At 36.6% G+C, this 20969-nt stretch overlaps 1 protein-coding gene and 1 non-coding gene across 4 annotated transcripts in view; both read left to right on the top strand.

Annotated features, from left to right (window-relative positions):
* The window catches only part of LOC106877171 (kinesin-like protein KIF16B), a 229232-nt gene that overhangs the window by 191164 nt on the left and 17099 nt on the right, over positions 1-20969 (top strand). Inside the window, exons 22-34 of one of the 3 annotated variants that reach the window (XM_014925998.2) lie at positions 279-370; positions 1539-1592; positions 1900-2053; positions 2771-2914; positions 4299-4436; positions 5175-5333; positions 6326-7155; positions 8190-8242; positions 8734-8840; positions 11849-11997; positions 13284-13463; positions 13897-13954; positions 16515-16565. In XM_014925998.2, coding sequence (XP_014781484.1) covers positions 279-370; positions 1539-1592; positions 1900-2053; positions 2771-2914; positions 4299-4436; positions 5175-5333; positions 6326-7155; positions 8190-8242; positions 8734-8840; positions 11849-11997; positions 13284-13463; positions 13897-13954; positions 16515-16565 — 2169 coding nt within the window. The remainder of the gene's footprint in view (positions 1-278; positions 371-1538; positions 1593-1899; positions 2054-2770; positions 2915-4298; positions 4437-5174; positions 5334-6325; positions 7156-8189; positions 8243-8733; positions 8841-11848; positions 11998-13283; positions 13464-13896; positions 13955-16514; positions 16566-20969) is intronic. The other 2 variants (XM_014926000.2, XM_014925999.2) reach the window with 2 other exon arrangements.
* Positions 3381-3499, top strand: LOC128249138 (5S ribosomal RNA). The gene has a single exon (XR_008265259.1). It is a non-coding gene; the product is annotated as a 5S ribosomal RNA (ribosomal RNA).

Here is a 20969-nt window from a genome sequence, read left to right as displayed (position 1 = left end):
TGTATATATATATATATGTATATATATGTATATATATATATATGTATATATATATATATGTATATATATGTATATATATATATATGTATATATATGTATATATATATATATATATATGTATATATATATATATATATGTGTGTGTGTGTGTGTGTGTGTTTTTATTTGTCCTCTGCCACTGTTTGACAACCAGTGTTGGTGTGTGTATATATCATTTTAGAACTATTCTCTTTTTTTTTTTTGGTGTTTGACATGTTTTGCTCTTTTACTTTTTCCAGTGCAATTTAACGTTTTCTCGTACATCGTTACTGAGTCAGTCAATGAATGACTTGTACCGTTCTACAGACAGCCTTAATATTGTCGGTATGAGGTGAGTTGATTGTTTTGAAACCTTTCATCTAACAACTATTCCCAGCTGTTTCCTAACAAAATACAAATTTCATTTGTAGCCGCAGTAGAATAAGGAATCACAAAAAATTTCCCTTGAACCACTACATAAAGAAAAGCCTACAATTTTTATTTGTATGATCTTGATAAGATCACCAGATAGTTTCTATTTAGAATTTTATTTGATACTGAAAACAAAGGTAAAATTACTCAGCTTTGAGTATAGACAGATGGTGGAACTTGAAGTAGATAAAGCTATAGATAATGTAGAATATTAACTTAAAAACCCTTTTGGCAGGGAAAGTTGAAGGCTACCCATGGAACTCGAACTCATATCTTCTGTGAACATGACAGATGTTCTGCCATTATACCACAGCAATCCTTTTAAAAGCTTCATTCTTACCAGCAAGAATTGTATTTTGTTTATGCTATAAGAATGTTGAAACTTCAAGAGATATGAAATAAATCATTTTTATTATTGGAACTCAAAGTATAAAAAGCTACATCTGCTTACACCATTAAAAATGATTTATTTCAAATCTCTTGAAGTTTCTAAATTCCTGTGATGTAAATCGACTAATAGCATTATCCTTATAATTTTAAGTGGAGAAATCTGTTGTAAAGGGACTATCTCACTGCAGGAGAGTCCCAACGAACAAAATATTTTGTTTTTCAAGGTAACATTTGTGTCAGTATGAATTTACTGGGAAATACCAGGGAAAAGGAAAATGAATTGCTGATAAGAGATTTTTAAAATATGCTTACTATAGAATTGTTATTGGTAACCTTTTTGTTTACTAGAATATATTTATTCAGTGTTATTGCTTAGAGATTTTGTAAATAAGACATTTTGTTACAAATATCCATCCTTATTGTCAACTGCTAATTAATTACCTCATTATTGTCATTATTCTTTATGAGAAGATTATGAACTACATCAAAGAGTAAATTTAAATTCTTTTGTATTTAATTGTTACTATACATTATCATATTTTTTATTATATAATTTAAACTTTATTCTTTCTTCTAAGGAGTTCTCAAATAGATTTAAAACAATTTCCTCACATATACTACAGATATTTTTACACTAAAAATAAACCCTTAGCTTTTGTTATTCATTTTTCTTCCTTATTCCTATTTCCTTCATTCAGTGGAGACTTTGATTTAGTTCATCGCCAAGAAATTGAAATGCTGGAAGAAAAACGGTGAGACTTTAGAGAATAGCTTTTTCTCTTCGTAAAGAGTTTTTGAAAGTATTTTTTATGCAAAAGAACAATTTCAGGAGCCCTTCTTAGATTTATCAAAAGTAATTTGTAAGCTGTTAAGTTATACTTTTGAAATTATTGGATTTAGAGATGTCAAGCTAATATGAAACATAAAGAAAAAAAAAATTTTTGCTCAAAAGTTTCCAGCATTTCTGACAAAGCATGAAATATCTGAAGCATTTTTTTGTCATAATAATTTGTGTTTGCTTTTTAAAAATTTTACAATTTTTGTCAAATTTCTTTCCAGGCAAGAGATTGAAAATATGGAGGAGAAGCATCGACAGGCTGAGATGGATCGTCTGTGCAAGCAGGCAGAACTTGAAAAGGAGCTGCAAATCAAGAGATCTCAGCTGAACTCTCTCCAACTTGAAATGGAAAAAGCTCAAGATGAAACAAAAAAAGTAAGTCTTTAACAGTCATATAACAGCTAAGGACAAAGGTGTGGAGGTGCAATGGCCCAGTGGTTAGGGCAGCAGACTCGCGGTTAGGGGATCGTGGTTTCGATTCCCAGAGTGGACGTTGTGTGTGTTTATTGAGCGAAAACACCTAAAGCTCCACGAGGCTCCGACAGGGGGGGGGTGACCCCTGTTGTACTCTTTTGCCCCAACTTTCTCTCACTCAAGAAACAGGACGTAGTTCTCAGGGAGATTCAGCGTGACACATAGCGTGACAAGGCTGGCCCTTTAAAATACATTTTTGCCAGCTGGGTGGACTGGAAAACGTGAAATAAAGTGTCTTGCTCAAGGACACAACATGTTGCTGGGAATCGTGAGCCGAATGCCCTAACCACTAAGCCACTTGCCTTCACAATTGGAGTGATATTTTTCAAGAGAAGACCCCAACACTAAAAAAAAAACAAATAAAAACAGCTACAATTTTTCAGACAATCTCCAGTGTTTTGCTTGGTTTTATCTTCAGTTGTCGTGTGTAAACAGTACTAAACTGAATTAGAGATCAGAGATCAAAATGGTTGAAATATATTTTAAAAAATGGTAATCTCTAAACATGAAATTAATAACCAGAAAAATTGTATAATTTTATTAACAACAATTAATCCCAAACATTTAAAGATTTAATTAAAGTTAGTTAAAATGCTTCTTAAAATTATCAATTTACAGGTTCAGCTACAAGTTAGACAAGAACAAGCGAAATTAAAACGGAAAAGTCAGGAAATTGAGAAGCAGTTCAAAGATTATTTGGAAGAAAAAGAAAAATTCCAGTTGGAGAAAGAAATGGAAAGAATAAAAAGGCAAAAGGAAACGGTAAAAAGTTTTCATTTTTCTTGTGATAGAAGTATTTGTGCCAGTAAGATGTGATACATGGTATATATATATATAGATATAGATGACATGTAGTGAGTAGTGAAGTCCTTCATTACTGATGAAGTTGGATGGTTATCCTCATGGCATATGGTGTGTCTTGAGAATATTAAACTTGGCAGAGCTTATCTCTCTCTCCAGGTCTGAACACAAGTGATTTCTTTTAGAGAAAGAGAGAGAAAACGTGTGTAAATGACACAGAGAGTGTGAGAAAGAGCGAGAGAGAAAAATAGATTTAGATGCTGCTGGACACCTGTTCCTGTCCCTTTTCCCATTTTAGCCTCTCTGCACTTGGCTCTCTATGAAAGGGTGTTGTCTTGCCTGTTACTTGGTGACCCTACTAGTGCTGGGGCCACATAAAAAGTATCTAGTACACTCTGTAAAAATGGTGGACATTAAGAAGGACATCCATTATGGCCATATCACGTTGAGAGCACCGGTTCTTGTCCGATCACCGAAGTTAAGCAACGCAGAGCCCAGTGAGTACTTAGATGGGTGACCGCTTGGGAAACCTAGGTGCTGTAAGCATCACACACTTTTGTCCAACCCATGCTAGCATGGAAAGCGGACGTTAACCGATGATGATGATCCAACCATAGAAACTTCTTATAATATATATATATATATATATATGCAAAGGTAAGATCTAAGGATCAAGGTGTAGGAAGTATGTGGCCTGGATTTTATCTACTCCGTTACCTAATTTGGGATTTCTATTCATATATATATATATATTTATATTTATAAAGTATATAAGACACCTATCTCTGTCACTATGTGCATTTCGTCTCTCACCAACTGGCATAAAGCCGCCCAACTTAATGCTACTATTCATTCCTAGATGAGGAGTTTCTATTTTGCAAGTGACCCTGTCAATGATGGTGCTACATAAAAAACTGTACTGGTGCTGGTGTCCTGTAAAATGGTTAACATTAGGAAGGGCATCCAGCTGTAGAAATCATGCCAAAACAGACAATGGAACCTAGTGCGATTCTCTGGCTTGCCAGCTCTTGTCAAACTGTCTAACCCATGCCAACATGGAAAAAGGATGTTAAATGATGATGAAGAGCTTCTTTCAGTTTCCACCTACGAAATTCACTCACAAGGCAATGGTCAGACCAAGGCTATAGTACAAAAATACTTACCCAGGGTGCCATGCAATAGGACTGAACCTGGAACGACGGTGGCTGAGAAGTGGATATGTTAACTACACAGCCATGCATGTACCTAGAATGATAACACAAAATCTATAATAATTCTAGGTTTTATATGATGCTAGTCAAAAGTTAAATACATGAAATATGTAACTTTTTTAATGTTGTTCTAGGAGGAAGAAATAGCTAAACGATTAGCTGAAAGATCGGCCAGCTGCTGCACTGAAGTGGAGAATGAATTGAAGAAACTGACACAGGAGGAAACGGTTCTGAGAAACAATCTTATGAAGACAAAGGAATTGTTAGAGAAAGTAAGAATAATTTATCTTCTATCATTTACTTGTTTCGGTTATTGAAATGTGATTACAAAATGAACTTTTTATATCTGCGCCTCGCAGTGTGGTCCTCCAACTAATCAAATTATGGCAAACTGTCCAGTTCATTAAGCGATGAACGAGGATATAATGTTTTTGCTTGTATACATTGGTGTAACTATTTTGTCATATAATTAAGTCTAATACCGCCTGACTGGCCTTCGTGCAGGTGACGCGTAAAAGCACCCACTACACTCTCTGAGTGGTTGGCGTTAGGAAGGGCATCCAGCTGTAGAAACTCTGCCAAATCAGATTGGAGCCTGGTGTTGCCATCCGGTTTCACCAGTCCTCAGTCAAATCGTCCAACCCATGCTAGCATGGAAAGCAGACGTTAAACGATGATGATGATGAATAGAAGGGGTGATAACTCTCTGAAAGGGACGTAAGTCTGGTAAATCTTACTAATTTGATCAAATTTATCTAATGATTATCCCGAAGGTTTTACTCAGTATAGGTGCAGTCCAACGACAGAAATGTGTTACAATAATTAAGTTCAGACTCAATCAAGGTATATTCTTTTTTTAAATAAAGTGTCATAACTATAAACCGATATAACTGTAATTTGTGTATGAGTAGATAAGAGTTAGAACAGATGTCAGCTGAGCCCTAGATGGATAACTAGAATCTCACCACCTGCTTCCGAACTGGTTTAAGCACAAGTAATTTATTTTGTAGGAAATTCACGATCTGGAGTTGAAGCAGGAAGCCAAACTGAATTTGGAGCAGCAGATTGAAGACATTGAGATGGAAAAATTGAATAAAGAAACAAAGCTAGAAGCCATGACGCAACAATATGATCAACAGAAGGCAGACTTAGAGTATCAAAAACAAAAGGTGAGTGCTATTTTACTTATCTAAGCCCTTTGTTCCTTATAGAGTATAGGTTATCAATGACTTTTCTCCCATTGTCATCGATGCTTTTTTTCTAGGTTGGAGTGGTTAGCCCAACACAAACCAGTTTTTACTTGTGGGAAGAGGAGGTCTATATTAGTCTGATCTCTATCCTTTGATCTGTCCAGCAGAAATATGGTAACAGAAACGTTAAGCAGACATGCTATGTTTTACACTTCTGCCTAGCTTTGGGATAAACTACTTCATACAAAAGATATTGCAGCTGCCAAAAATGGTGTGATATATTTGTAAAGTGACTATTATAAATTTTAGCCTTGCTAATTAGTAACGTATCTGAAACTGTCATCAACCTAAATTATTGACAATTAAGAATGGAAACAAACTTACCATTATTATTCTAATAGAAGTAATAATTCTTTCAAAGAAATTGAATTCCTTTCGACTGTTGGGCTTCACAGAGGCAAAGTGGCTGAGTTCCTTTTGAGCGTTGGGCCTCACAGAAGTAATGACTAAGACCCTTGCCGTTATGCCATGCTTGAGAAGACCCATCAAACCGAGCAAAATTGCAGTCATGGCTGATACTGGTATCATGCAAATGGCACCCATGCCAGTGGCACATAAAAGTACCAATTACACTTTTGGAGTAGTTTGGCGTTAGGAGGGGCATCCAGCCGTAGAAAACCATGCCAAATCACACTGGAGTCTGGTGCAGCCTTCCAGTTTACCAACTCCAGTCAAACCGTCGAACCCATGCCAGCATGGACAACAGATGTTAAGCGATGATTACCACTTAAACTTGAAAATATATATATATATATATATCATCATCATCATCATCATCATCGTTTAACGTCCGCTTTCCATGCTAGCATGGGTTATATAAAATACATTATAGCAAGGTTTGAATCCAGGATTTTATGGTTACTTATTCCAATATATGTTTTTTCTTTTTTTTTTTTATATTTTTCTTCAAGATGAGACGAGAATTGGAAGGTGACAAAAGGATAATTGAAGGTTTGACCTATGAGCTTCAAGAGGCTGGGAAAAAATTCTCTGAATTTACTGTAGCACATGATGGATGGATTGAAAGTCAGGGAGAAGAAGTGAAGAAGAAATGGTACCAGATTGAAAATAAAGAGATCGAATTGATTCAAGAATATGAAAATTCTATGAAAGACTTTGAAATACAACATAAGAAGGACTTTGAGGATATTAATTTTGAGAAACAAGAAATAGAGGACGCTAAACAAGAACTTGAAAAACACCAGCAGCAAAAACAAGAAGAATATACTAAAGCAAAAAATGCTGAAGACAGAGAAAAGATCAATGTAGAAATTGAAGAATTGGAAGCTGCTGTGAAGGAGCTGCTTCTTCATGAGGAGGAACATATTAAGGGGGAAAAAAGTTATTTACAAAGATATAATGATAAGAAGGACCTGTTCACAAAGTCTTTTAATGAACAAAAAGACCAAATTGATCAGGAAAAGAATGCATTGAGGCAATCTGAGAAGTTTCGCATTGAAAAACAGGTTTATGAAAAATCCCTGATTTTGGAAGAACGGGAAAATTCGGTAAAGATGCAGGAAGAAATCTTGCAAGATATGGAGAAGAATCTAAAGATTTCTACTGAAAAATTGGTCAGTGAAATTAACGAACTTTCTGTAAAACAAGAACAGATGATGAAACAGTCAGAAGAACAAGATGGAAACCTTCAAGCATCTATAATAGAACTTAAGAAAAGACAAGACCAAGTAGAAAAGCAGGAAAGACTTGAACTCGAGAGAATTGCCAAAGAAAAGCGAAGGTAAATTAGATTTTTACATATTCTGTTGTCAATCTGATTTCCTAGAATTTTTGCAATAGGCACAGGTATGGCCATGTGGTTAAGAAGCTTGCATTGCAACCACATAGTTTTGGGTTCAATCCCACAGAATGGTCATAGTTTGAATGACTTTATTTATAAGTCTGCTTGATCAAAGATGGGCTGTGACTGCTGAGGACATGCGTAGGCTTGTAAGAAATGAAGCCAGTATGCTCTGTATGCACCATCACTTGACAACTGATGTTGGTGTGTTTATGTCCCTGTAACTTAGCAGTTCAGTAAAAGAAACTAATAGAATAAGTATTAGGCTTACAAAGAATAAGTCCTGTTGTCAATTACTTCGATTAAAACCCTTTAAGGTGGTGCCCCAGCATGGCCACAGTCAAATGACTGAGACAAATAAAAGAATAGGTTGTTAAGTGTGCTAGAGTAAACTATGTGACTTTGTATAATAAATATTATGTTGTACGAATTCATGGAATTTAAATAAAGCAAATTGGCCCAGAAAACCATTAAAAAGTTACAACATGGAACTGAATGGACATCAAATAGAACTGAAAATATCCAATCAATTACCAATGTAAATGGAATCTGTCTTATTTTGTAGTCTTGTCTTGCAAGTTACTCGGTGACCCTTCCGGTGCTGGTACCACGTAAAAAGCATCCAGTCCACACTGTAAAGCGGTTGGCATTTGGAAGGGTATCCACCTGTAAAACCATGCCAAAACTGACCTCGCCTTTGCTGGTACCATGTAAAACGCACTCAATCCACTCTGTAAGGTGGTTGGTATCTGGAAGAGCATCCAGCCATAAAAACCAGACTCGGAAGTCTGGTGCAGTCTTCTGCCTGGCCAGCTCTTGTCAAACCGTCCAACCCATGCCAGCATGGAAAGCAGATGTTAAATGATGAATGATGATGTTGCTTACTTTATGTCATTGTATTTTTACACTCTTCATATAATTGTTTTTTCCTCATCAACATTATTAAGATGTTTATTTTGTTATTTTTCTTATAGACTTCTTGCTCTTTTGGAACAGTCCAGTCCAACAAAACAAAAAATAAAGAATGGTAAGTGAATTAATTATAAAATAATTTTCGTTGTGATATTTTGCAATGAACCATTAGAAATTATCTGGCAGCTGACATTTTGAATTGAAACAGAATAAATAAAATTAAATTTTGATAACTTGCGAAGTATTAAACTGACTGTGCCATCAATATGTATTATAAATTAACTGATTTTTTAAAAATCACGACAGACATATCCTATTTTTTCTATGTATGTGTAGAAAATTCAGTTTTAACATTTTAGACCAGGGGTCAGAAAACTTTTAATTTCATGGATCCCTTCATTCTCAGGCTGTTTGGTCATGTTGCTCAATTTTCCAATATTAGACTCTGCTTACTGTTTGTTCCGATGTTTATCACAAACCAAGATTTTAAAAATTAATGACTTCACTCAAAGAAGCTGATTACATATTTATTATAAGCAAAGAGAATATTAATTATTGCTATCTTGTAAAGTGGTTTATGTCTATTCCTATAATTTCTTTTAACAGGTTCACCTTCATTTTCTATTGAATACAATGGAGAAATTCACGAAGTGCCTAAAAGAGTCTCTTCATCCAAGCAGAGACAAAATTCTATTGAAGAAAATACTTCAAATGTGAGTTGACTGTTTTATTTAGCAAACTTCCCAAACCCAAACAGATTCAGAATTACCTTTATTTTATTCAGTTGGCATGATAGGAAGGGCGTCCAGCTGTAAAAACCATGCCAAAACAGACCTCACCAGTGCTGGTGCCATGTGAAAAGCACCCAGTCCACTCTGTAATGTGGTTGGCATTAGGAAAGACAACCATACCAAAACAGCCAGTGGAGCTTGGTGCAGTTCTTTGACTTGCCATAGTATTCTCCATTGATGGTGTAGCCCTTCTGAAGACAGTCAATAAACACAATGCTTTTTGCATCCCAAAAAACTGAGGCCATCACCTTCCTTGTAGATGAAATGACCTTGGTCTCCTTTGGAACAGGTGAGAAGGGGTGTTTCTGCTACATGGATTGTTTCTTTGTAGCCAACACTCATCCTGGGTTAGGAGACATTCAAGGAAACCAGCTGGATCTGCCTCATACAATGTCAGATTTTCCTGTGATGTGATCAGCCAGGTGTGCTTTTGATCAGGTGTCAGAAAATGTGGCACCCACCAAGCAGAAGCTTTTGCAATGCCAAGGCCATTGTGCAGAATATTCTCAACTCTCTCATGGGGTATGCTAATAGCATTAGCTATTTAGTTTGTAGTCAGTCGCCTGTCATCCATCACCATGTGGTGAACACGATCAATATTTTCCTCTGTGGTGGCTGTTGCAGGATGTCAAGACACTGGGTCATCTCCATTTTTCCTCTCCTAAATTCAGCTGCCCACTTTTGCACTGTTAATAAAGCTGGAGCATCATCCCCTAATGTAGCAACCTTGTCAGTATGAATGTCATTGGGAGCTAAACCCTTTTTCGGCAGATACTTGATAACACCAAGATGCCAAATTTTGTCCATTTCCAAGAGAAGTCACTACCAGTTACTTTTGAATTCTTCTTTGAACAGTCAGGTGTCAGTTGAGCTGGAAAGAAACAATGCAGTTATTAATAAGAATGGTTGGAATTAATGCCTGCAAGATTTCACAGCTCTAGTATCTCCCCTTCATAGTCAGCCTATGAACTTTTCACACCTCCCTCGTACCAGTTAAAGTATGGAAGGTTTATTTCATGAAGTTTAATTCTGAGAAACTCAGTGCTGTTTCCCTTGAAGCACTTTCACGGGTTTCTTTTTTTTTTTTTTTCCTTTCTTGCTTTCTTTCTCTCTTTATTTTTTTTTTGTTAATGGAAACGTGCAACAAGTCAAGTCATACGAGAGATAACGATTGATTATTTTACTATTGTTAATAGAAGTGCTACAATGAGTCAGTATGAATATATCACATTTACACAAGGTCATCACTGATAAAATTTAATAGATTAGCTAAGGTCATGATAAATGTGTATTAGGGTGAATAGGAACAATGAAATAACAATATGTGAGTTCAGAGCTAGAAGTTCATGACCTATATGTAGTAATGTGGCACATGGGCATATATACACTTGCCATGTGTCATTTTGCACATATACAAGGTGTGCACGCACTATTTCTGGTATAACACATATATCATTCTACATTTGTTCAGGTTGGTTGGGTTACTTTCTGGATTAGTTACACTTCGTTTTTTTTATCAATTTTAAAAAAAAATTTCTTTTTATGATTTTCAACTCCATTCAAAGTTCGTAATTCATTGTAATATGAAGTATGAAGTGATTCCTCAGAGCAAGAAACACAGAAGGTACACATGTTTATCATCTTCATCATAAACAGCATCATCCAAATTCACTCATAATGGATTGGTTGGCTCAATGTGGAACTGAACCCAAACCATGTGGTTGTTAAACAAGTTTCCTAACCACCCAACTGTATTTATATGTAATAAATGTTTCATTGCTGAAAGTGAGGTTAATAGTGAAAAAAAAAATTATTGATTTCTACCATAAATTAGAATTATTTATTGAAATGTTCTCTCAAAATGCATCTACTAAAAGAATTATTTGCTTATAAAAGAGATTTTAAAATTGTAGATTATCATTGTTTTATAGTTGCCTGTCAACTCAGGTCAAGCAAACTTATGATAGATAAAAGGCCTTCCAAACATGACCAGTCATCTCGTTAGAGCCGTGTAAGATTAATGTCTTTTTCCTAATTAGGGTAGTAGTGATTTGAGGGAGAAACATACAATTTTATCCCAGCAGTGAGAACTAAACAAAGCCAGGTTTTGTCCCTGTGTGAGATAAAACACGTCATGTAAAACCACACGTTTTATCTCATGCAGGGATAAAACTTGTTTTTTTTTTTTGTTTTTGTTTTGTTTTGTTTCAGTTATTAAATTGCAGTCGTGCAATCACCTTGGCCTTAGTCAAACAAATCAACCCTGGTGCTTAGTTTTTCAAATCTGGTGTTTATTCTATAAGTCTCTTTTGCTAAACTGCTAAGCTATGAGAACATAAACACACAAACAAATAGATTTTCAAGTGGTGGTGAAGAACAATAACAAAGACACATACATACATTCCCTGTAACTTAGCGGTTCAGCAAAAGATACTTGGCCAAAATCTTGATACAGATGATGTAAGAGGAGAGAACTCTTGAAGAGTTGGAGGCCTGTAGCAGGCAGGATGGTGGGGTTAGTCTCTGCCAGGTGGTTAAGATGATAACCATAGACAAAATCTATAGGAATAGACTCTTGACTCTCAATTCAAAGCCTGCTTGACTCTTGATTCAAACAGTGGTTGCACATGGTTGCAAAGTGAGCTTCTTAACCACACTGCCTCCTTCAATTTTTAAGCTATAAGATGTGATTTCAGGGAGATTTGGTTGCTATTTCTAGTAGGTCAAACGACCATGAAGAGGCTCCCTTTTTGACTTATGTTTAAATGGCTTCTTGTATATGTATGGTCAGTGTGAAATTGGTATGCTTTGAAAGCACAATTAGTTGTGGAATTTCTAATTTACACTGACTGGTAAGTTTGTGGTTTGTTAGAGAAATAGTCACTTTGCTATTGTGCCAACAATTCTAAATTGAATTTCTCTACTTGAAGCTGTCCCTCCAAGAAATCAAGCAACAATACAAGATTGCTGAGTCACAACTTGAAGAGAAAATTCGAATATTTGAAGAGGAGCGAGATGCTGAACTGGAAAGAATTGAATATGAAAAGTACAAGCTTCAGGAACTTGAAAACCAAGAGAGGTTAGGCAAGCATTTCACCCCTTTTATTGTTTCAAAAAAATAGGTTGTAACCCTCATTTCTAACATAGCAAACTGTTGTTATTGAGTAGCCCCAGTCAGTTGTAATGAGCAGGGGCTACTCAATGAGGGTAACTTTAAAGTAACCTTTAAGAACAACCATACACTTGGTTGAGGGGTCTTGTTGTACAAATACTTAGTGACCTCAACAGGGCTGGGCCCACAAAAAAAAGCACCCAGTACACTCTGTGAATGAAGTGGTTGGTGTTAGGAAGGACATCCAACTGTAGAAACCATGCAAACGTAGACATTGGACCTCAGTGTAGTACTCTGGATTATCAGTTCCTGTCAAACCATCTAACCCATGCCAGTGTGGAGAATAGATGATGATGATGATGATGGTGGTGGTGGCAGTGACTGCAGTGGCTGCTGCTGCTGTTACAAAAGGAATGACACATTGGTTAAATAGTCTCAGATATATCACGTCTGAATAAATATTAGAATAACCATAGCTGGAATGGCTTTGCCTCTAGGTCTGTTCAATCAGAGCTCACCCCTGAGGTTACACAAGAACAATAACTCAATTGTACTCAACCTAGCTTTACAATTCACAATGTGCAACAAGTGTCATCGTCCCAGCCAATGCATCTTTGTAATAAATATAATAGATCTGTTTAATATACATGTGCGTCTTTTATGCCATCAAAAACAGCAAAAGTTCTCAATGGGAACAATACTGCCCCTAAGGGGGCATTGGGTATACCAAAGGAGGCATTAGGCTTTAGGGGTAGTGAGGTGAGGCATTGACGTAACATAATTAACATCCTAAATGTTACCTATAGTAGTAATTATATTATACATGATTAAACTAGTAATGGTTATCAAAATATAATGAGATCTCATTAGGTAGAGGCAATTCGTTAACTTGCAACGAATATAGTAAATTTACAACTTTTGTCTTCATTAATTTTTTATCATTTCACTATTAAAAGCTTACACAATCCATTTTTAGAGCAAAATTTATAAATTATCATCTCTGTTAAGTTAGTTTCATCATGATACCTTATTCGCCACTTGGGTGGGCGCTAGGCATAACAACTACTCAAAAAGGGTGAGGCTGCAAAAACTAATGAAGAACCAGTGCATTTGTAGTAACGATCCAACTTGAAAAATAGGTGTGATATTTATAAAAAAAAAAAAAAAGAAAAGAAACAAAATACAGGAAAAAAAAAACAGATTTCAACGTGATATTTAAAATACATATTTTAACCGTATTCTTTGATTTCTAGGATTAACAGCCTTGTTGAACAGGAGGTACGACGAAGACTTTTTGAAGAAAAAGTTCAGAGAGAAAAACAACGTCGTATTGAGAAGGAACAAGAGAAGAAAGAGAGAGATGAAGAGATTTCTCGCTTGAAAGTGATGCATAGCCGTGAGCTGAGACAATTGAAGGCCAAATATGAACGAAGGTGAGTTCACAAGGAAGCCACATTACTCTGTATTTCTGGAAAGTTTCATGAGGAATCATATTGCTGTTTTAGCTGTATCAGTCTCTTCACATTTATTTATGAATCATCTTCATCGTCATTTTAATGTCCACTGTTCCGTGCTTGCATGGGTCAGAGTTTATTGAGGCAGATTTTCTATGGCTGGGTGCCCTTCCTATCACCAACCCTCACTTGCTGCCAGCCAAGGTAATATTTGCCCATGGCCACACATGTTCTTGCAGAATATTGGAAATGAATGATGCTTGTCCATCGTTATCCTCTTTCTCTTTGACTTTCAAAGAATTATCCACATCAGTTCTGGATTCATTATTAAAAGGAAGCTTGTTCTTGTAAAATATTATATTTAACCAAATCATTTTGTTCATAATTAAATGTTATTTCTTTGTTTTTGCAGTGAAGGTTTGCATTCTTCAGTTATTCCAACCAAATCGAATCCTTATGCAACTGTGATGGTAAGACCATATTTTTTATTGTTGATGTCTTTAGAAACGTCAAGAAAATTCTCTTTTGGAATGGTGAAACTCGAAGCAGATCAAGCAAGGGTTTTTAACCCCATATTTACATACTGTTAGATATTATTTTATTCTTTTACTTGTTTCAGTCATTTGACTGCGGCCATGCTGGAGCACCACCTTAAAGAGTTTTAGTTGAAGAAATCGACCACAGGACTTATTCTTTGTAAGCCTAGTACTGCTTCTTTCAGCTTCTATTGCTGAACCACTAAGTTGTAGGGACATAAACACACCAGCATTGGTTGTCAAGCAATGGCAGGGGGACAAGCACACACACACACACACACACACACACACACACACACACACACACACACACACACAACAGGCTTCTTTCAGTTTCTGTCTACCAAATTCATTTATATGGCTTTAGTCAGCCCAAGGCTATAATAGAAGACACTTGCCCAAGGTGCAGTGGGACTGCACCTTGTGGTTGGGAAGCAAGCTTGTTACCACATAGCCACACCTAGCTTTTTCTGCTTTGAGTCTCATCATTCCAAAAAAGAATTATTCTTTCTTGGGTTTATGTAAATTTTGCATTCTGGTTGATAAAATCAATTTTTTTTGTTTTCATGTAAACATGAAATCTCAGATTTATAAAGAAAGGGAATATAAAATATTATTACGTCTCCAGATCTGCTACTACATTAAATTCTTTGGTTCACTAATTCTCACTAATATTGTCTTACTAGCTATAATTTCATAGGATTTGTTATGTGGTCAATAAGGGAAGCAGCAGGATTCTACAGGATGTCCGCAAGGTCTGGGTACATGGAGTAAATAAAATCATAACATAAACAATTAAATATAAGAAATAATAATTTCTTAAAGTATGTGTTACTCCCCCATGTACCCAGACTTTGTGGACACCCTGTATACACAGCTCTATTTACTAAACTTAGCGTTTGTGTGTAAACTCAGAGTGCTCCGAGAAGTTCTCAGACAAATTGAAGCAAGATCTCTTCCATGCTCAAATAAATCTGCAGAAATGGTAAAATGTCAAACTAAAACATCAAAAAATTTTTTAAAACGTGAGACTGCTGATTAAATGAAAAATAATTAAGCGGAAGAGATAGGGCAATGAAAATGACACAGTGACCCAGAAAGTGTTAACCGCTGATCAAATTTTACTCTGTATAAAACACCATCAGGGAATGTACCAGTCTTAATTTTCTATCCCTATTATCTCCAAAACCAAGAATGACATCATCATCATCATCATTGTCATCATCATTATCATATTATATGTCAACATTAAAAGGCATTTTTAAATGAATGTTAATATTGACATAGTCTCATTATCTTAACATCACACATTATTTATGTTCTTTAAGTATTTTTATCACCCTCAAAAATATCCTCTTTACAATTATGATCAAGTATTTACCTTTTTTATATATATATATATATATATATATATATGTACCAAGAAAAAAGGAGGCAGTCAGAATTTTGGATTAAAAAAAAAAACTTTTTTAATTAATTCAGGTGATGTTTTTTACTCTATGAAAAAATATCTATGATTTTTAATTTCAAAATTTTAATATTTATATTTTCTAAAATTTTAGCATTATTTTAATATAGCATTGGCAAATTGAAGCCAATACTTCAATTGTTGAATAAACGTTTTGGTAAATTTGGAGCACAGCACAACCCTTGACCTATTTTAATATGCTTGGTGTTACATTTTTATTCATCTCTTCATAACAAATATTCAATGGTTTTCTGAATCAATCATTATGTTCATGCTTCTTTGTTATAAATATTAGGTCAACTGGTATAGTTTTCTGAAATTCTTTTCTGGTTTCATGGGAGTTTTTTCATTGCGGTTCTGCAATCTATTGAAGCATTAGTACAGTATCTTTCAGCATACAGCAAAGCATTGTATATATCCATTTACCCTGAAGTATCTATTATATGCTATAAGTCTACTGCGCATTGTAAGGCAGCCTATGGTACGATTGTTAAAGTATTGTCGTTTGTGTTCTGACTTTTATGTTCTGCAGCTGAATTCTACTAAGACCAGTTTTGCTTTTTAATCTCATGGGTTGATAACAAAATTTCCATAAAGCTATACCAATCACTGGACTGAACATCACTACATGGTACCAAACATCCTGTTTTGTCCTTCCAGACTAAGGAGCCAATATTGTAACAGCTTAGGCTTCAAAAGCCCACAACTTTTCAACGCCTTGCCAAAAAGCCTCAGAGATATATGAGGAGTAGATGTGTATGCACTAGTGTGGCTAGAGTGTATGCCACCTGGGGTGGCCCTTCATTTTGCCGCCTCTGAGCCCACACAAAGAATATATATTACCTACAGCAGACCCAAAAGTGGTGCTGGCCCATAAGAGTGCCACACGGGGCGGACTGCCCTCAGTGTGGCCGCAGTCCAATGACCAGTGTTTTTTCTGAAAAGCTTGATTTTTTTTTTGATTTTTTTTTTATTTAAAAAATTTTTTTTTGCAAAGATTTATCTAAATTCATTTCCTTTTTCCAGTCACCAGATTCTTATACCAGCTCTCGGCTGGAACATCGAAGAATGAAATATGTAAGTGGCTTGCATGAACATATTTTTTTTGTCTGTTTTGGCACTCCTCTGCTGCAAGCTTAATTTTAGATATTATTACGTCTCTGTTACTGAGCTGTTTGCTTTGCCACTGTCAATCCTGCTTGAGCAAAATTATGTCCTAGAAATAGCAAGTCAAACACTTCAAAGCAACACAACACAACAGACAAACCATTTTTGTGTCTTACCTATTGTATGGTGTTGCATGGTGCATCCAGTCTACTTAGATATGCAGCTTGCATTGGTACGGCCAATAATTTAGCTTGTGTTGGAAGTGGATAAATAAGCTAGGACTGGTCAGTACCTCAGTCCTGATTTTTTTCAGATTTGTTAATGATATCATTGACTCTGCTTGATTAGATCTAAAAAGTAAATTGGTTTCACAGCTGTTTTAGTGCATGTACATATTTCATATTTATGTAAATCAAATGGAAGAGCCAGTGTGTGTAACAGGAATGTTCTGTTGCGTTGTTTGGCAATACAATAAAATATAACAATAAATCTCTAATGTGCTGGTCATGTATTTGTAGGAACTGCATGAGTTTGACACACAACACCTATGAAATGACACTGGTTGCATATTTGTTTTTGTTGACTCACAACTCAGCCCTCGTCAAGCTTTTTATCAAAAGCATTTAGCCATGACCAGCCCAAATTTATTTCTAGTACTCTGGACTACATTATCCAATATTACCTTTTTTTGTATATTTAGGTTTACAGGGTGAGTCAAAAGTAGTGCCCAGTTTCTAGGAAGTTGCGCCTTTGTTGTTTTGCAGGTTACTACTGACACTTTTGAAAGTTACTAAATCTGGATCATGCATCATGTTGTTAATACTCTTTGAGAAATGGTAACACGCCGGAGGAAATGCTTAGCGGTATTTCATCTGTCTTTACGTCCTGAGTTCAAATTCCTCCGAGGTTGACTTTGCCTCTCATACTTTCAGGCTCAATAAATTAAGTACCAGTTGTGCACTGGGTCGATCTGATCGACTGCCCCCTTCCCCCAAAAACAGTTTCAGGCCTTGTGCCTAGAGTAGAAAAGAATACTCTTTGATACCCCAATCTATAAAACAAGAGTTAAGAGCCAAAACTACAGGGTAATTCAAAAGTCGCCAAACATAAGAACAATTTTTTTTTTTTATAAGAAATAATTTTTTCCTCTGTATGGTGACTTTTGAATCACCCTGAATATCCCAATCGGGAATTCATACATATCAAGTCTAAAACAGGAATTGAGTGTTACTTTTGACTCACCCTGTATTAGGTGGTCTTTGTGTATTCAATATTTTGAGTTTATTGCATAATTATTGAGAAAGGTGTGTGTGTAGTCTGTTTGGGATGCAGCAAAAATGTTTTTTTCTTTTAGTTTAAATTGTTGAGGGATATGCCAAAGAAGTTAGGGATCTGTTCCTCTGTATATTTGTGTCAATATTTTCTTGCTGTGGGGCTATTGTTGTTACCAGGTGTCATTTGCCAGACAAACACAATTCCCATTTTTGTTCTCTCCGTGGCCGTTGCCAGTACCGCCTGACTGGCTCCGGTAGGATTTTCGAGTGAGATCGTTGCCAGTGCCCCTGGACTGGCTTGTGCGGGTGGCACATAAAAGACACCATTTCGAGCGTGGCCGTTTTCGTGCGGGTGACACGTAAAAGCACCCACTACACTCTCTGAGTGGTTGGCGTTAGGAAGGGCATCCAGCTGTAGAAACTCTGCCAAATTAGATTGGAGCCTGGTGTAGCCATCCGGTTTCACCAGTCCTCAGTCAAATCGTCCAACCCATGCTAGCATGGAAAGCGGACGTTAAACAATGATGATGATGATGATGATTTTTGGGGAAACTCAAGATTTTGTCTCTAGGCCAGGGATCAGCAAAATAGTCAAAACTGACCCCACTCGGGGCCTAATTGGCTATCCAAGTGGTTGATAAACACCTGAAATGGTTTGGGGTATTAAGGGTACTACTGAATTTTTGTCCTTTTTTTTTTATCAGTTTTATTAAATATTCACATAAAATTTCTTTAAATATTTCTTACTCCAAGGCTTTGTTCAACCTAAGGCTCTACTAGAAGACACTTACTCAAGTGTCATGTAGTGGAACTGAACCCAGAACCATGTGGTTGGGAAACAAGCTCCTTACCACACAGCCATACCTGTCTATTTAGAATTATATTCTTCAATGTGCCCTTGTTCCCTTTGTTTTTAATGATAATTTGACGGCTATTTGCAGCAAGTTGCCCAATCACACACACACACACACACACACACACACACACACACACACACTCTCTCTCTCTCTCTCTCTCTCTCTCTCTCTCTCTCTCTCTCTCTCTCTCTCTCTCTCTCTCTCTCTCTCTCTCCTTCATTGGCTCCATAAAGAGTAGAGTGCTTCATTGAGAATGTACAGCGAATGAAGCATGTGTGAAATAGATAATACCTTATGATAGTGAGACATTGAGGCATGGCTGTTGAGTGTGGAAGACCTGTGGAAGCTGGAGATGGATGAGATGAGTGAGTGAAAGGTGTATTGATCTGAAGAGTGAAGGCACATGACCTAGTAGTTAGGGAGTTGCACTCATGATCATAAGATTGTGGTTTCAATTTCCAGGCTAGTCAGTGCATTATGTCCCTGAGCAAAATGCTTCATTTCACGTTGCTCCTGTCCACTCAGCTCTAAATGAGTAACCCTGCAATGGTTGGGAAGTTAACTCTGCAGTGGACTAGCATCCCATCCAGTGGGGAGTGTTGTGATCTCAGTCACTTATATGCCATAGAAACTAAGTTAAGCTCTAGTCTTATGTGTCCTGGGGCTCATGACAGACATAAGCCTATTCATATGAAGGGAGAAGGTCATTTTGTGCTTGTTGTTGTTGAGCTCTGGTTGAACAGACCCATGAGTAAACCATTCCAGCCATGACCATCCTATCTTTTTGGTTGCCAAAGATTATTATTTTGTTTGCTGTGGTCTTCTTTATTTAAGACTATAAGGTGTGATTTTAGGGAGATTTGACTGCTATTTCTAACACGTTCAGCAACTGCCACAGATTCCCTTCTTTTTTGTTGTTGTCAGTGTGTGTGGCAAAATATGTCTAAAGTAGTATTTCCCTAACAGACCAATGACAAGAAAGTGACCAGTCCAAATATACTTTCGTTGTTGTAGTGGTGGTGGCGGTGGTGGTTGTTGTTAACTTCTGCTTTAACAAGAAAAATGGCTTTATATCCACTCACAAGGTTTTGGTCAGTCCTGACCTATAGTAGGAGACACTTGCCTACCAACCCAAGGTTTCACACAGTGGGACTAAACCCCAAACCATGTGGTTGGGAAGCAACCCTCTTAACTAAACAGCCATGCCACTGTATGCTCTCCTATTTGAAAACAGTAGGATGTGATTTTGAGGGAGATTTGGTTGCTATTCCTTGAGTTGTTGAATGTGTAAAGTTTTCTTGTTTTTTTTTTGGACATCAGAAGCGTTATTGATTTTTAAATGTCTATTGCCCCAGGAGCATCACTAAAAGCTTTTCATTTTCTCATACTAATGGCAATTTAATAACATTTTTAAACAACTTGTCTAAACTCTTCAAACACCATATTCAAACCAAAGTCAATTTTTTTCTCTCTTTCCATAACTTTCTAGCTCCTGTCACTCTGCTCAATTGATTAACATATCTAGCAACTAATTCAGCTTATTTACGTAATGTGACTGCTCTTATCTATAACAATTGTCTCTGTTATCAGTAAAATGTTCTTCAAAGTGTCTCTTTCGCTTATCAACACACTTCCACTTCTCAATTAGATGAAATAATGTCCCAGTTACCTAGGGTTATTCAAAGATCAGTTTTTCTCTCATTTATTTCATCTTAGCATACAAACTATTTCTACTGACATCCATTTAGTACTGATAACCTTCTGCATCCAACATAAGTGCCGAGCTCTAATTGTGGAGGGAACCTGTGGAAGGGTTCGACCCAGAAAAACAAGGGATGAAGTGGTGAGAAAGGATCTTCGGATGCTGGGTCTCACTGAGGAAATGACAAGGTATCGAGAGATGTGGTGATTTGCTGTACTTGAGAATATGCGTACAGCCAAGTAAAATCGTGTCAGTGGCACGTAAAAAGCACCATTCAAGCATGATCATTACCAGTGTCGCCTTACTGGCACGTGAACAAAACATTCGAGCGAGGTCATTGCCAGTGCCGCTGGACTGGCTCCTGTGCAGGTGACATGTAAAAAACACCATTTGAGCATGACTGTTGCCAGTACTGCCTGACTGACCCTCATGCCAGTGGCACATAAAAGCACCCACTACACTCTTGGAGTGGTTGGCGTTAAGAAGGGCATCCAGCTGTAGAAACTCTGCCAAATCATATTGGAGCCTGGTGCAGCCTCCT

Source organism: Octopus bimaculoides, chromosome 11 (genome assembly GCF_001194135.2).
Source record: "Octopus bimaculoides isolate UCB-OBI-ISO-001 chromosome 11, ASM119413v2, whole genome shotgun sequence".
Taxonomy (NCBI): Eukaryota; Metazoa; Mollusca; class Cephalopoda; order Octopoda; family Octopodidae; genus Octopus; species Octopus bimaculoides.
The sequence above is the reverse complement of the archived record's forward strand: the minus strand, read 5'-3'. Positions and strand labels throughout refer to the sequence as shown.